The 15,345-nt window shown below is 26.9% G+C and overlaps 1 protein-coding gene across 1 annotated transcript; it reads right to left on the reverse strand.

Annotated features, from left to right (window-relative positions):
- Positions 1-489: 489 nt before the first annotated feature.
- Positions 490-12,341, reverse strand: LOC135927902 (DENN domain-containing protein 5B-like). Its single transcript, XM_065464147.1, has 7 exons — positions 11,489-12,341; positions 7,085-7,324; positions 5,480-5,917; positions 4,474-4,697; positions 3,762-3,902; positions 1,210-1,671; positions 490-1,044 (listed from the first exon to the last, which is right to left on the reverse strand). Exons 1-7 carry the CDS (start codon positions 12,324-12,326, stop codon positions 679-681), a joined length of 2,709 nt encoding a protein of 902 aa, XP_065320219.1. The 5' UTR covers positions 12,327-12,341; the 3' UTR covers positions 490-678.
- Between the last annotated feature and the right edge of the window lie 3,004 nt (positions 12,342-15,345).

Here is a 15,345-nt window from a genome sequence, read left to right on the forward strand (position 1 = left end):
AACAACACTATAATTTATACTAAATTTTTTTTAGAAGAAATTTATGGCATTTATTTATAAAAAAATATATATATAGCTATAATATATTTATATATATATGTACATAAAAAAAATATCATGATATTTGATGTATATTATATTATACATCTATCGTATTACATATAATTTAACGTTGTTTCTTACTCTTATTTTTAAAGGATGTTATGCATATTATTTATAAATTAAGGGAAATTAAATATAATTTTAGAAAGGATTGGTCAAATTTAAAAAAAATTATCATCATTGCATATTTTTAATTCTTTCTTAAACACAATGTGTGTATATAATTTATAATCAAAAAATATAATATATTAAATATTATGAATAAACGTTTGTTATATTATGATATATTCTAAATATATAATGGAATATATTTTCTTTTGATTTTTATATTACAATAAATCTAAAAAAAAATTTAATAAAATAATTATTTGATATGGTGTGATTATTGCTAAAAAAATCATTTTTTGTTCTTAAATCTTAACATAATAAATTTGAAGTTAAACAAGGTATACCTATCAAACATAATAAAATCTATTAAAACTAAATCTATACTCAAACACAACCTTATATTGAATATAACCATGTGACACCTACGAATCTAAATACATTACAAAAAGTATTAGACAAGCGAAATCCTCATTCAAATTTTTCCCATTGCCTTCCTCCTGTTGAAGAATGAGACTGGCGTTTTATATTTTGAATGTGATTCATGTCAGAAACTTTATCTGCTAGCGAGTAACCCAAAAGATTTTGTTCTAGCAAGGCAAAGTGACCCGGACCTTCGATTTCGCAATCTAAGTCTATCAAACTGCGTTCTTTGGTTGTTGCTCCAACGTCGACAGAAAATGGCAAATTTTGGGGGAGATACATTTTTTTATTCTTAATGTATCCATTGGATAATTTAAATGCGGAGCTGTGATTGTCAGGATAGGAAGAGGATATTTCGGGGTTGAAATCGTTTTCGAAGGATATTGAAGCCCCGTTCATAGTACCATTTAGGCTCTATTAATTTAAGAAATTTTTAAAAGAAGGTTTTGTGATTATGATAATAAATGGCAGAATGCAATCATATTTATCTTAAAAATCATCCTCTTTTGAATATTTTTTTCAGTTTTTTTACCCCTAAAATTTTAATAATATGTGAATAAATTAGGATTTTATACATACGTTAGGAGCACCGCTAGTTGCATAACCGGAATCATCGTTAAGAACCATCTTTTTATTCATGAGAATCTTCTCAGGATCAAATCTTCGAATGGCACCCGAAGATTCGTTCAGGTAAAAATTGGAAGCATGTGGGGAAGCGTTTTCTGAGAAAAGGGATGATTGACGTTCGCAGGACGAAAAATGGCCATTTAAATGCTTGCTTTTGTTATTACTATTCTTTCCATCGCTATCGCTACTATCAAAGGGAGGAGATACGTCGTAAAAATGTCCCGACCCATTATTAAGAGGGTCATCGGCATCGATATTTTTGTTGAGGTTATTAGAATTATGACCTAGGAAAGGGTGGCTAGGGTTCGCCAGTTTGGAAGTCAGCAATTTAGCGGCTCGCTTTAGGAAAAACTCCTTTTCTAGAACTTGGCTGGTCTTGCGTTTAAGAACGGTCAGGTAAAAATCGCCTTCGCCCTTCACATTAAAAATAAAAAAAATTATATTTATAACTTATTTAAACATAGAAATAAGAATTTAAATTTTCAAGCGAGGTTTAAAGAGGAATGAGAATTAGGGGACGCCACGTGACTAAAATTATTAAAGGCTAATGATGGGCTTCGTTTAAAAACTTCTTACCATAAACATGATGAAGGTACGATTAAACGAGTCACTATTTTAATAGCATGATAGCCACGTGACTGTGGGTATATGAGAATACCATACAATGATCTCGACATTGTTTCCTTGTGACTGTGACGACAGTTTTAAGTTTTTTTTACAAAGAGTCCAAAAAATTGATATTAAAATAACTGCTAAGATCACTAATTCAATTGTTTCTAGTTCCTATCTTCAAAAATAAAGATAATCCAAATGATTTCCAAAATAACAGGCATACAACTAATATCCCATTGTCTAAAACTCTAAGAAAAAATATAAAAAAGGCTAAAAGAAACATTCGAAATAGGAGAGACTCAGTTAGGCTAAATGCCTGGAAAATCAGCAACTGATGTCATCCAAGCAATTAAACAAATGAGTGAAAAATATTAAGAGAAAAAGAAGCGACATTTGGTCATTCTCTCGATCTAGAGAAGGCTTTAGATATAACTCCGAAAAAACTTATCTGGTGGACCTTATACGGCAAAAAGATCATTAAAAAAATAAATATTCGAATCATACATAAGAATAAGAACCATACTACAATTTAAAGCACAAGTGGTACATCCTCACCATCAGACTTTCCGATAACCAAAGAGTCTTGTTCACAATAGTGACAGCTGTTCTATCATAGGCCAACTAGGAATTCCATGGAATATACTGGGAAGTTTAAAAATAGTACCCATAAAAATCATCGTAAATGGACTAAGATGGTATAGGCATAAGGTGAGTAAAAGTGATGGATAAACGGCAAAAAGGCAAGCCAAAACTTTAATGGGCCCTGTAAAGTAAAATTAAATAAGACTAATTATAGGAATAACATAAAATGGTAAGAGATACTGAAGAAGCTTACCACCCGAAATTTACTAACAATAAATGTGATCTTAGTAATTTGGAGAAAATTTTTGAATTTTTCTCGAAACGTCAAAGACCTGCTGAGGTCAAATAGATTTTATTTTGATTATAGGTTTTTTACACTTGGTTAGTGTAATTTTTAAACTAATTAATAAGAATTTATTTTAACGAATTTCCAGATTTGTCATTTTTTTAAATTTCCCCGCCCGGATTTATAAAATCACACCATTTATTCGTCAGTTCCCGGCCGGTTACCCGGGCCACGCTCTGGGTCGAAAGGTTTCTGAAAAATTGAAAAAGGTTTTCATTTAATAAATAGTATCAAAACGATCCCTAGGAAAAAAGATAATATTATTATTATATCGAATTTGATTCCACCTTTTAAATACATTTTTTTTAAAATATATTTAAATTAGGTTTAAACGTATCTTAGAGTTTGTAAAAAAAAAATATATAAGATAATTAGATTGCATGTCATCATAACACATGCACAGATAATTTTGCTTATATATTATAATTTAAAAAACTGACTACTTTTTTTTATTAAAATCAACATATAATTTATGAAACAATTCAGACTACCAGGTCAGCCAATTGGTAAAAAAAAATTACATTTTTTAAATTAACAAAAAAATATTTAAAAAAAAACATGAAATGTCTATTTTGTAATATTTAGTAGAAAAGAGAAATTAGATAGACTTTCTTTAGTATTATTTTAACCGTAAATACGGCCCACTTGGAAAATGATTGGCATCGATATGTTAAAAGATACGAATATATATTGTGCCAAGTTTTTATTCCAAAAATAAGTCATAGTGTCTTCGCTAAGCAATTAAAAGTGCGCATATTTTCGTATTTTATTTTGGCAAATTTGTAAACAATATAATACGGCATGAGTGACTTAGCAAATATTCGCTTTTTACAAACGCATATTAGCGCGTTTTGTTAATTGCATGCGGGGGAATTTAATTGGATAACAATCCCTATTTTTCAAAATTCCTGGATTGATTTAAAACTCAATAATAAATAAAAAATGGTAAGGTTTGTGTTTAAACTTTCATGTAATTGACGTATTTTTGTAACTGTGTGGCGCTATTCGTGTTACCGACTTGCAAGGAATTTTCATTGATTGCCCTTTCGAAGGCGTCGTTAAAGCCTAGGCCTCCATTGAGTAAATGCAATCGTTCTGTAATAAACTATAATTGAAAAAAAAAATTACATTATCTGCAGGTACCGCTGATGCCTAAACTATTGTTGTTAAAATACCTAACTTAGATCCACTCTATTGTGTCTCTTAGTCAAGCCTTAAGACTAAAATATTGAATTAAGCTTCTAAGCTGAGTCTCAACTTGAAGATAGACTAGAATATTTCTGGATAAAAAGATGGCTACGCTGTTTTATAATTGATTAAAGATAAACACTAGGCTAAACATATTTTCAGATGATTTATATATATAAATTCATAGACTTAATGGTAATCTGTATTGGTACCACCTCCGATAAAATCAATAACTTTAAAATTGTAAAAATCCACTACAATTAATTTTCTCAATATCCCTCTAGAATAAGTTTTTATTTTATTGAATTGGATTTGTCTATTTACCAACAATTTATATGGGATTTAGAGTGGTAGCTAATAAATTTAATTTGATATGATAACTAGCATAATAATAAATTAATCATCGTAAAATTTGTCAAGAGTTATAATAGCAAAATCACATTTTCATCTTAAATTTCGTGTCCTTTTCGGTGTTTAATTTATTTTACTTGTTGAAACATCTGGCTCTTGACGATTTCTTCGAGGCAAGGTCTTAAACTGGCCCTGGCAGTTTTAACGAAGTTTTTAGGGTTGAACGTTATAACTTGACCTGGGTCGAAATTGAGACCGGCTCGGTAATTGCCTATCAAGTCAAGGAGAGTACGAAAAAATATGAAAGCGATGGGAATCTTGCAAGGTCCTACGGTATCGGGTGACGCTTCGCGACAAAGACCTTAAAAAATTAATATTTTTTTTTATAAATATAAGATCGTTTGACAGAAGAGTTGCTCCATCAAAACTATAACTTTTTTTTAAAAAAAAAATCGAGCGTTGCAAAATATCATTTCCAAAATTTTGAATATTTCGTAGCGTTTTCCACATCCAATTTTTATCGTCTACTCTTAAGAACGCGTTTTTTAAAAAAATTATATATTATATATGACTCAAAAATTAATGGGAAATTGTGTGAAATCCACAGGGTAGGTGTTTTTAACATGCTGAAATATGATTTTTAAATTTTTTTACAAAAACCTCGCTCATAAAGCCGCTAACAGAGTTAAACCCTTCTCGGTAGGTAGAGTTACAGTGTCAATTTCAAAAATTTGATGATGATAAAATGTATTGTATATTTATTTATAATATATTTGACTATTTATAACTATCGTGTAATTTATAACGATAATTTTTTACATAATGTCCTCTCTAAAGGATCTTTTTTCAAACGCTAGAGCTCTCTAGTATGTCCTTAGCCTTAGATTTATAAAAAGTTTTAATTCAAGTAATATTATTATGAAGTTTCATTTATTTTTTAAAAAAAAATATGTGCAAAATAAAAACATGAGTAGGGTTAATAATTTAAGCGTTTATGCGATATCCTGCTCCCGCGACTTAATTAGCTATTGAAATAGCACAACATATTTTCTTTTTGTTTTAAGTGCTTGGCATTGTTTTTTTTTCTCGTTATTTTTTATTTGATGCCAATAAATTCAAAATGTATTTTTTAAAAAAAATAACCTTCAAACTGGGTTAGTTTTTCTTTCAATTCCGTCACTAAGTAATTCGGTAGCAGTGACCCGTTATTATTGCCGACATCGTCGTCGGCCGCGTTAGATGCACCGTTCAACAGCGAAGAGGAGTAAGTTTCAGTGGAGGGGTTAAAAAACTTAGCTCCGTTATTATTGTTTTTACCAGTTTTTGGGGATCGTCGTTCGCTATCCCTAGTGGACGTAAAAATGTTGCTAGAAGTGTTAGAGCTGATGCTATTAGGTAGGAAAGATGATGAGTCTGTGTAGGTGTATATGAGGCATTTGTCCAGGTCGAATATAGTTATAACTTGATCGGAAAATGTAGTAGAGGAGACGTTGTTATCGGGTGGAGGAAATCCGTTGGAAGAGATAGCGGGAGTAAGATGGCGGGAAAGTTTGCAGGAATCGAAAAGGGGGCGTGACATGCCTAAAACAAAAAAAAATTGAGAGGGGAAAAAATACATATCTATTCTCTTTCGTGATAAACAACCATGAACGCCTTAAAAAAAACGCCTATGGCCATATCCTAACTTTGATTTTTATTAACGATTAAATGGCGTCTTTATAAAAATCAAATATTATATTATAAGTCTCAAAAACCCTCATTGAAAAAAAAAACATTCTGCTTGGAAATGGCCTAGGGCAAATATATAATTTTTATTTACTAATTAATATTTGAAAAATAGTGCAAACGTGGTTCGGTTTGGATTGGGATGACTCATGTACTTTTATATTTATTTTTATAATGTTTATGAAAACAATCTATTCTCCTTTTCCTTCATCTTATATCGTAACTATATATATATATATGAAATATGATGCAATTAGGCATTAATTGGCTTTAAATAGAAAAGTAATTAGTTATATTATATTAAGGCGAATGTAGGCTAAATAAACATTGATGTTAGCGACTATACAAGAAAAAAATTATAAGGAAATCATTTTTTTTATATATAATAAACAAATTATTAAATTAAGCGATTTTGTTTGATTAAAATTATTACGGGAGCGAATATTCGGTTTAATTGATATTTTGAGTTTATCTAGTCACTCGATTCGTGTTCGAAAAAAAAATGGTTCTCTCCATCTTTTTTGGAATGTTCTGGAAAGTTCTTCAATAATAATCCCGTCGTTTCCGTTCTATTATTTTGGCTCGAGTTCAGTTCCATGTTCCTTGCTTTTAGAACAGGATATTTTATATTTTCATATATTTTGAAAAAAAATATTTTATGTTATTTTTATTTATATAGTAACTAGGTTAATCCCATAGTGATAAAACTTCATTTTTATTCGTTAAAACAAAAACTAAAAAAAAATAATATTTATATCGTTTTAATGTAAATTGCAAAGTTAAAATAAAAGTAAAATAATAATAGTTAGTAGGTTACTAAAACTCTCAAAATTATATATACGAGAAAAGCTATTTTATTTATTAAATGATGATTATTATAACATCTATTTTTCTATAAAAGTATTGATTTGAGATGATAACCGTGAATTTAGGTAATGTGAAGAGGTGATAATTTTTTTTTAATAAGGAAAAGGTCGATATAATTTAGGCTTGAACCGAGAGAAAAAGGAAAAATAAATTAACCTATTAAATAAGGCATAGGAGCATTTAGGATTTCCAGCATGGAGGCCGGAAGCACTGGTATAAACACGTGTTGCCAATACATCGGGTATAGAAGAGTTATGCCGGCAAACGCGCAGTGAGATATCCTGTCCAAATGATCGGAAACTAATATTATTCTATTTTCGCGCAGCAAGTTGGTCCAATAGGAAATCATGGAAGAAATCGAAAGGTATTTGTATAGGTCAGTCATTATGATGCTCTCTAAAAATAAAAATTATAATTAATTTGGTTCAAAAGTGGAGGCGAGGCATGTTTGATTTTAAAATAAAGATTCCTTGACTTATAAAAAAAAGTTTAATGCGCATTACATATTCAAATTCATACTCATACGCGATATTCATTTATATTGTGAATAATTTATGAAATAAAGGATATACCTTTATAAATTTTTTTTTATTTTTTTTTCATTCTTTAAGGCTATGTATAATACAGATAACGTTTAAAAAAGATTTTGAAGACGTAGTGGAGTGAGTAGTGGAATAAATGAGCCAGGCTTATCCTCAAGCCTAAATTCCACTAATTTTTAGTGCTACCATTTCATCAACGACAAATAAATAAAACATCAGTATTAATTTAATTGATTCTCATTTTCCCGAAATCTTATCTTAAATCCTACTTTCTTATAAATTTTATATTATAATATTTGTGCTTAGTTAACGTCACGCGGTGATGACAGTAAGATAAGGTTGGGTATTTATTTATTTTAATATTAAAAAAAAAGCCGAGAGCGAAATAAATACGATATACGACATAGTTAATATTTATAAATATGATGAATTACGTAATTACATAATTAATACATGCCCCTGTATCAATAAAAAAATAGGAAAATGCAAATAAAAACCGTATTTAATTATTATTTTATAAGTTAACTAAAGAATAAATTTGAAATCGCTAAGATATTATAAATATTTATAATATTATATTGGTATTATTATACATTTATAAAAGATAGAATACAATTTAGAGATATAAAATTTCTTATTGTTATTTTAAAAAAAAATTTATTATTAATTTTCGTGATTTTTTATTGCCTTATATTATAATTTTATTAAATTTCATATCTTTGTGTTTAAGCATTTTATTTTTGAAGATGTGTTTTTTTAATCTTATCCAAAGAATGAAGGTAATCAATCTAGCCATCTACCGCTAACAGACGCGTAAGCGGGAATTGGGGGTGGAATATTTTTAGAATTCTTATAGGACTCATTTAAGAATATCATAAGTTTTAGAAATTTATTAGGAGTGGCTGACTATAAGAATATTGACAAGTTATATTCCACAAAATATAAACTAATGATAAAATATTAAATGTATATAATCGGTGTATGAATCTCAAAATCAATATAAAATAGAAGCCTTGAAAAAGAACTTTGTAAAAATGTTGAAAATATAGATTAATTTTAAAAATATATATTCTTAAGAATTATTGCATGTAAATAAACTTATAAAGTTATTCAAGAAAAATAATATGGTGTATTAACCAATGGGGAAAAATATAACTAAGACATAACGTAAAATTCAATCTTGCAACATCTTTCTGGCTAAAATATTGAGTTAGCCATTTTTAAAAATCGGCTCAAATAGAGCCATTTAATAATATTACATCTCAGGTATGTCTTTATTCTCGTTAAAGAAGAAAATATATTTTTTTATTGGTAGAAGTACAAATGGGTGTTGCCAAAATATATAATAAATTTTATATATTAGAGAAATAGTCTAGAAATTATGATAAGCATAAATATCATTTTTTTTGTATCAACCATATTTAAACTTTTATACCATAGTTTGCATTAAACTAGTAATGCATCATAGGATACTTTACTAGTAATAAAAATGCCAAATATAATATATCAAAATTTGAATAGATTTAGATGAATTCTGAGGTAATAATATTTTCAGATTTATAAGTGCTGCCTAATTAATCAAGAGCCTCATTTGAGTTAAAGTGTCCAAGAAGGTGATAAAGAGATTTATTTTCTTCGACTGACTATACCCTATATTAATATTGGAACGATGGGCTTGCCTTGCTGAGTCGTCGACACAAATAAATATTAAATTCTTATATCTCTGCTTTTGACTCAAAAATGGCATATTATTTATGAAATACTTCATCTACATTTGCCCTAATTTCAATAAGTTCTAAATTATACCGATTTTTCTTAAAGGGGAAAAATTTTGTGTTGCTTCCCCCTCCCCTCCATAGATTCTATTGGGTAACATCAGACCCTATTTTTGAATGCCTTTAATATATATTTTTTTAATTTAATAATTTTAGACTTATTTTTTAAAATTATTTTCTGAATTTTAATTATAGCCATTCTTGTCATAATTATATTCCATTTTAAAAAAAATTAATGTGTATTTATTGAGGGGAGAGATAATTTTTTATTGGCTTAAAATGATATTTACAAAAGTAAAATTTTTTTATTTATTTAGAGGAGAGGGGGGGGGGAGTAATTATTTTATTATAAACCACAATAAATATAATAATAAGAAACAAATAGTAGAACCCATCTTGATGATTTCATCATTTTTGATATGCATTATATAAGGTGTCTCCAAAACCAAAATATAATGTGCAACTATAGAGTGCCCCCCCCATCTTCCTGTGGAATTTTTGTATATTATTTATAATTTGTTTTGCACAGTATACATGCCATTAGAAAAATCGAATCCTTCTTCTTTAAATTAAATATATTACCTGAATTTAATTATTTACAATAATTGATTTATTTAAATTTAGTATTTTATGTACAATGTTAAACTGATGATAAATGTACTGCCAAGGATTTACATTTCCCCTAATTCCCTGGTTTATGGTCTTGTACAACACCAGAATTGTTAAAGTATCTAAAACTTTTTTTAATATTAAAAATAATATTGAATGATTTTTTTAAAAATGAGTGATGGGATTTTAATATATTTTATGATTACACCAATATAAAGTTATTATTCATTGGATATAGCTAGTGTTGTTAAATGGCTGAGCCAATTTTTTAAAACGGCTAATTCAATATTTTAGCCAGTAAAATATTTTCTAAGCCTCGAGATTTCGCTAATAGATGTCCAAACCTTTGTTCCTTCTATAAACAAAATCTTCAGGCTTGCGTAATACTATTCTGTACAAAATATTGAGTTAGCCGTTTTTAAAAATCAGCTCAAAATGAGCCGTTTAACAACACTAGATATAGCAACCACTATGTCATATTGTGGTGGTAGAAAGAGTTTGGGTGTGGTTAAAAATTTACAAATGAATATAGGTCCCTTAATGATCAAAATTTTGAGAATGTTTTATTATTAAAATCTAATAATTACATATTTTGTACAATTTAAAATCAAAAAATCATAATTTAATTTTGTATTGGTATATAGATCAGAGACCTTTCATGGACCAGGTATGGCCTTATATCATATTTTCTAGAGGGCCTGGATTTTTAAAATTTTTATTTTAATGAGCTTGGGCCAAAAATTATTAAATTTAACTTATTAAAAATAGTTGCTAACTTAAAGAAATATTGCCATTTTTTTATTCTAATAATAATAAATTTCAGTATTGTAAACAAAATGTTCGCCTAAATATACTTAAATTTTGTTTATTTTCATAATATAAAAAAAATAAATTTGGATATGGGCTTAACCCGAGCTTGGGAAATTTTTTTTGAAACTTATTATGGGTTTGGGCCAGACTTGGGAATTTTTTCTAATATTATATGGGCCAGGCTGGGCCTAAATTTTTTTTAGTGTTAGCCTGGGGTGAGCTTGGTCAAAAAGTTGAGGCCCATGAATACCTCTGATATAAGGCATATTAGCTCTATAAACTTTTTAGCTCACTTTGAAAATTTGAATTTTAATAATATCCTAAATTATGCATTGTACACATCTTACATAAATATGTTAAAATTGTATCTCTCATAGTTACTTTTATCAAAATATCTATATCTTAATACATTTTAAATAATGTATCTGTATCTAAAAATTTATTATGAAATATAAAATTGAAACATATTATATAAATTTGAAATTAAAAATCCCTGCCATGCTAAAAAAATTTTCAAAATAATCTTAAGCTAGTTTAAACATTTTTAAGTGGGCCTTAAAATTATGCTCTTTGCAGGTTAATGATTTAAAATTTGGGTTACATGCCAGCAGGCCAAAAAAAAAAATAATTTTATATAATTTTAAGTTTGTTTTTCATACATGAAATATTTTTAATAGTAAGTTATAATATTAGCTATTGGCACCTTTAAGAATGTTCTTTAAATATTTTATTTCAATATAGTATCATGATTGGTTTGATTAATATATATATAAATATAGTTAATAATTGAATTTTGGAAAAATAAATAAATTGGTATGGTATACCTGGTATAGATGGGAAGGCAAGGTTTACATAAAAAGGACTATCACAGATATTATTATCACATTTATAATCTCTTGATTCTAAAGGAAAATCAATCAATGTAACTCGACTATGTGAAGGACAATGCAATCTATAAAAATTATTAACTATATCCACATGATATTCATCAACATTTTTGTTATCAAAACAAAATTTGAATTTATTTTCTGGGTATTTATGGTATAAAATATCTAAGAATTTATTGATATTTTCTGAGCAAAATTGAGGTTTGTGGGAAGACTCTGAAAGTGTTGATAAATATCCTAAATGATCAAGTAATAAATAAAATGATTTATGCCAAGGTTTATGACTTAATAACACAAGGCATTTTATATAACTCAAGGATTTCGATTTTTTTTCAACAACTTTGTGAAGCAATATATTTCTAACAAATCCAAACAAAAAGTAGCCATCTGAATCTGTAATTGTAAATGTATGATATTGAGGAAAATTTGATTTGTTTGAGGTCAGTAAATCTAAGGATATGTTATGAATCTGATTTGTTAGAATGGCTGGATTAAAGGCAAATTCGGGGATGGTATCTTGAATAATTTTAGAAATATCTAAATCTGACATATTTGATACTGGAATACACATATTTGTGATTTTGTAATTCATAATTACATTTTGTGATAACTTTTTAATTGATTTACCTAAAATTGTGGTGTTTATTTTATGAGAACTTTTCACATTTTCTGTAATTGAATCATTATTACATAAATCAATAGTATCCTTATTTGCATTACACGAGTGTATAGACAACGAGTTAAAAGGTTCTATTGTATATATGTATTCTACCATACATCTAAATAACGGTGTAGAATTTACATCTTTTACTCTTGAAAAGAGATTAGTGTTGTTATATTTATTCATAACTTCTATATCTTCATTTTAAAATAATACTTGAAATACAGTTGAGTTATAGAAATAGTTGTTTAATATAAATATTATGAAGATATTAAGCATAATTGCATTATAAAATAAATTTTACGTTTCTGCATAGATTTGTAAAATATGAAAGAATGATATTTAAATTTCTTAAAATAAACTAAAGAATTTATATATAAACATTAATAGGTATTGTAGTAATATTTTATATATTCTACTTTATATTTTTATGGGCTTTTATTAATAATATTATATTATCTGTTTGTATAGAGGCTATAAACAAATATTTTGAGTGTCGATAATTGTACAAGTTAATTTATTTTCTTGTTGAAATAATACAATGATATATATAACTATATCATTGAAATAATTATCAGATGTTTTTTATATAAAATTAACTTTTACTGAAGATATACATATATACTAATAAATTGGGATAAAGATCATTAATTTATCACCACTTATATTATAAATTCTTGCTTAACTCGATCCTTAAAATCCCTACAGGTATGAATTCAGCAAGATTAAAATGTTATAAATAAATTGGGAATTTCGATGGAATAACAAGATTAAAAATTTTATATTTATTTAATTATACATGTTTTAGATGGTCAACAAATAAGACTTTAAATTTAATACTAACATCAACACCAATAGTATTTACATATTAAACATAGATATTTAAAAAAATCATCCTTCTATTATCCCATAAAGTAATAAAATATTGGGCAATTCTAGAGTATAGACTTTTGCTTTGCTGACTAACTCTATTTATCTTAATCTATATATTTAAATGTCAGTCTTTGGACTGTTGTACGTGCAAGCAGCGTCTACATGAGCGGGAGGGGTAGCAACAGTTTGCATCCTATTTTTTTGAGAAGGTAGAGGGTAAGCTGCTCTAATGGGGGTGGGAAAAATTATTTGGGGGGTTATCTATTAAATTTTGAGATGAAATAGGACAAAATTTATTGCTGTAAAAATTAATACTTTTATTATAGTATTATTATAATACAATTCATCGACCAAATCTATATATTGCAAACAATCATACACATTGTTTTCCAAATAAACTATCCTTTTAAATGTAATTTAAAAGGTTTAGATATTTTAGCAAGCTCATAATGCCATAATAATTAATTCATTGTAAATAATGGAGGTTTTAATTGAATTTATTATCTAAAAAATAAATTCTTTATATTCACAAAATATCGATAGTTGGTAGAAGAGATAAATTAATTTAAGTTATCCTTTATAAATTCTTTGAAAAGAGTGTCAATAAATAAATAGGTGAAAATAATGATAAAGAGACAGGCTGCGATTTTTTTAGGAGGGTAGGCAAAGGTTTTTGAAGGGGGTTTGCATCCAGTGAAAATCCTGTCATGTAGACGCTGCATGCAAGTACGTGCGGCCTGTCGAAAAACGTGTAGAGAGCTACTAATTTTTAACCCAGCTCTATGTATTCCAGTTAAGTGAAAATGAGTAATACCTTTAATTTTAAATAATTATATGGTTTAAATTAAAAATTATATGAACTAAAATATTAAATAAAAAGGGGAGTGGGGCTATAAAAATATATTGTGTCATAAATGATACATTTTTGTAGTATAACGTCAATCATTTTATATGTATATTTTTGTTTATCTATTTTTTTTGTATATAGTTAAAATGTCAGTCATTTTAATATTAGAGATTTTTATATATTGTAGATTTTTTTTTGATAAATGATCATTAATTTTTTTTTACGGAACTTACAAAAACCAATCCTTTCAATATGATCCATTTTATTATGAAAATTACTTATGATTATTAATATTTGTAAAATGACTTATCAATATTTTTATTAATAAAGAAATATTTGTTGATTTAGTAGTTGAATAAATTTATTATATAACATTTCCTAGGTCCTTTTATTTCTAGTTGGGCATTTTCTTTTCTTGTTTTCTTTTTAGTTTTAATTTGCGTCTTATTTTTGTTTTTACAATAAAGCATTTATTTGTTGATTTAGTAGTTGAATAAATATATAACATTTCCTAAATCCTTTTATTTGTAGTTGGGCATTTTCTTTTTCTCTGCTTTTTTTTTATTTTTGGAATTTCGTTTTCGTCATAATTTTGACATATTGTAAATAGTTTCTGGCATAGTATTAGTAGAGTCGAAGATGGAGAAAAAATATTATATGCATATCTCGAAAGATATTTTTGAAAAACAATTATAAATTTAATAATATAATTTATATTGTTAAACAAATTAGATAGTTTTAAAAAATTTTAATTTATTTTTTATAGTTTTTAATTAAAAGAAAAATTGTTTAATTTAGTGCAAATAAACAGCAAGATTTTATTTTTGAATACACTTGAAACGCGAGAGGTTATTAAGAAAATCTCAGTTTTATTCTGATGATTTAAGGATCATATGATAAGATTCTTTGTGATATCGAATTTTTGTATAAAATCTTGACAGAAGTACACTTTGAGACCAAAAAATGTTTTGTTTACATGTGTAATTGCATTTTACATTACCTGCCTAATATCAAAACAATGTTTTTTTTTATTTTCGCTAGCTCACCGTTTAATACATGCACTAATGAAAGGTTTTCAACTTTGAAAAGGTTAAAAGCCTATTTAAGATATAGAACGGGTGAAAACCATTTAAATGTATTAACACCATTAGGAGATTATTCTAGATAAAAATTTGATTCTAGATAATTAGCCAAATCTCAGAGAAAAGTAGATCTCTTTTTATCAAAAATAATAAAATTGCTATATAATATAATATGTTCTTCATAAAATTTTTATATGTTAATTATAATAAATTCTTAGTCATAATATTTATATATTTTTTATATTATACTATTTTTAAATAAGAGTTATTTATATATTGATAATATAATTAATTGTTTTAATTATAATTTTCAAGTTATATTTTTTTAAAT

Source organism: Gordionus sp. m RMFG-2023, chromosome 4, assembly GCF_954871325.1.
Source record: "Gordionus sp. m RMFG-2023 chromosome 4, tfGorSpeb1-WG-v2, whole genome shotgun sequence".
In the NCBI taxonomy this organism is placed as follows: Eukaryota; Metazoa; Nematomorpha; class Gordioida; order Chordodea; family Parachordodidae; genus Gordionus; species Gordionus sp. m RMFG-2023.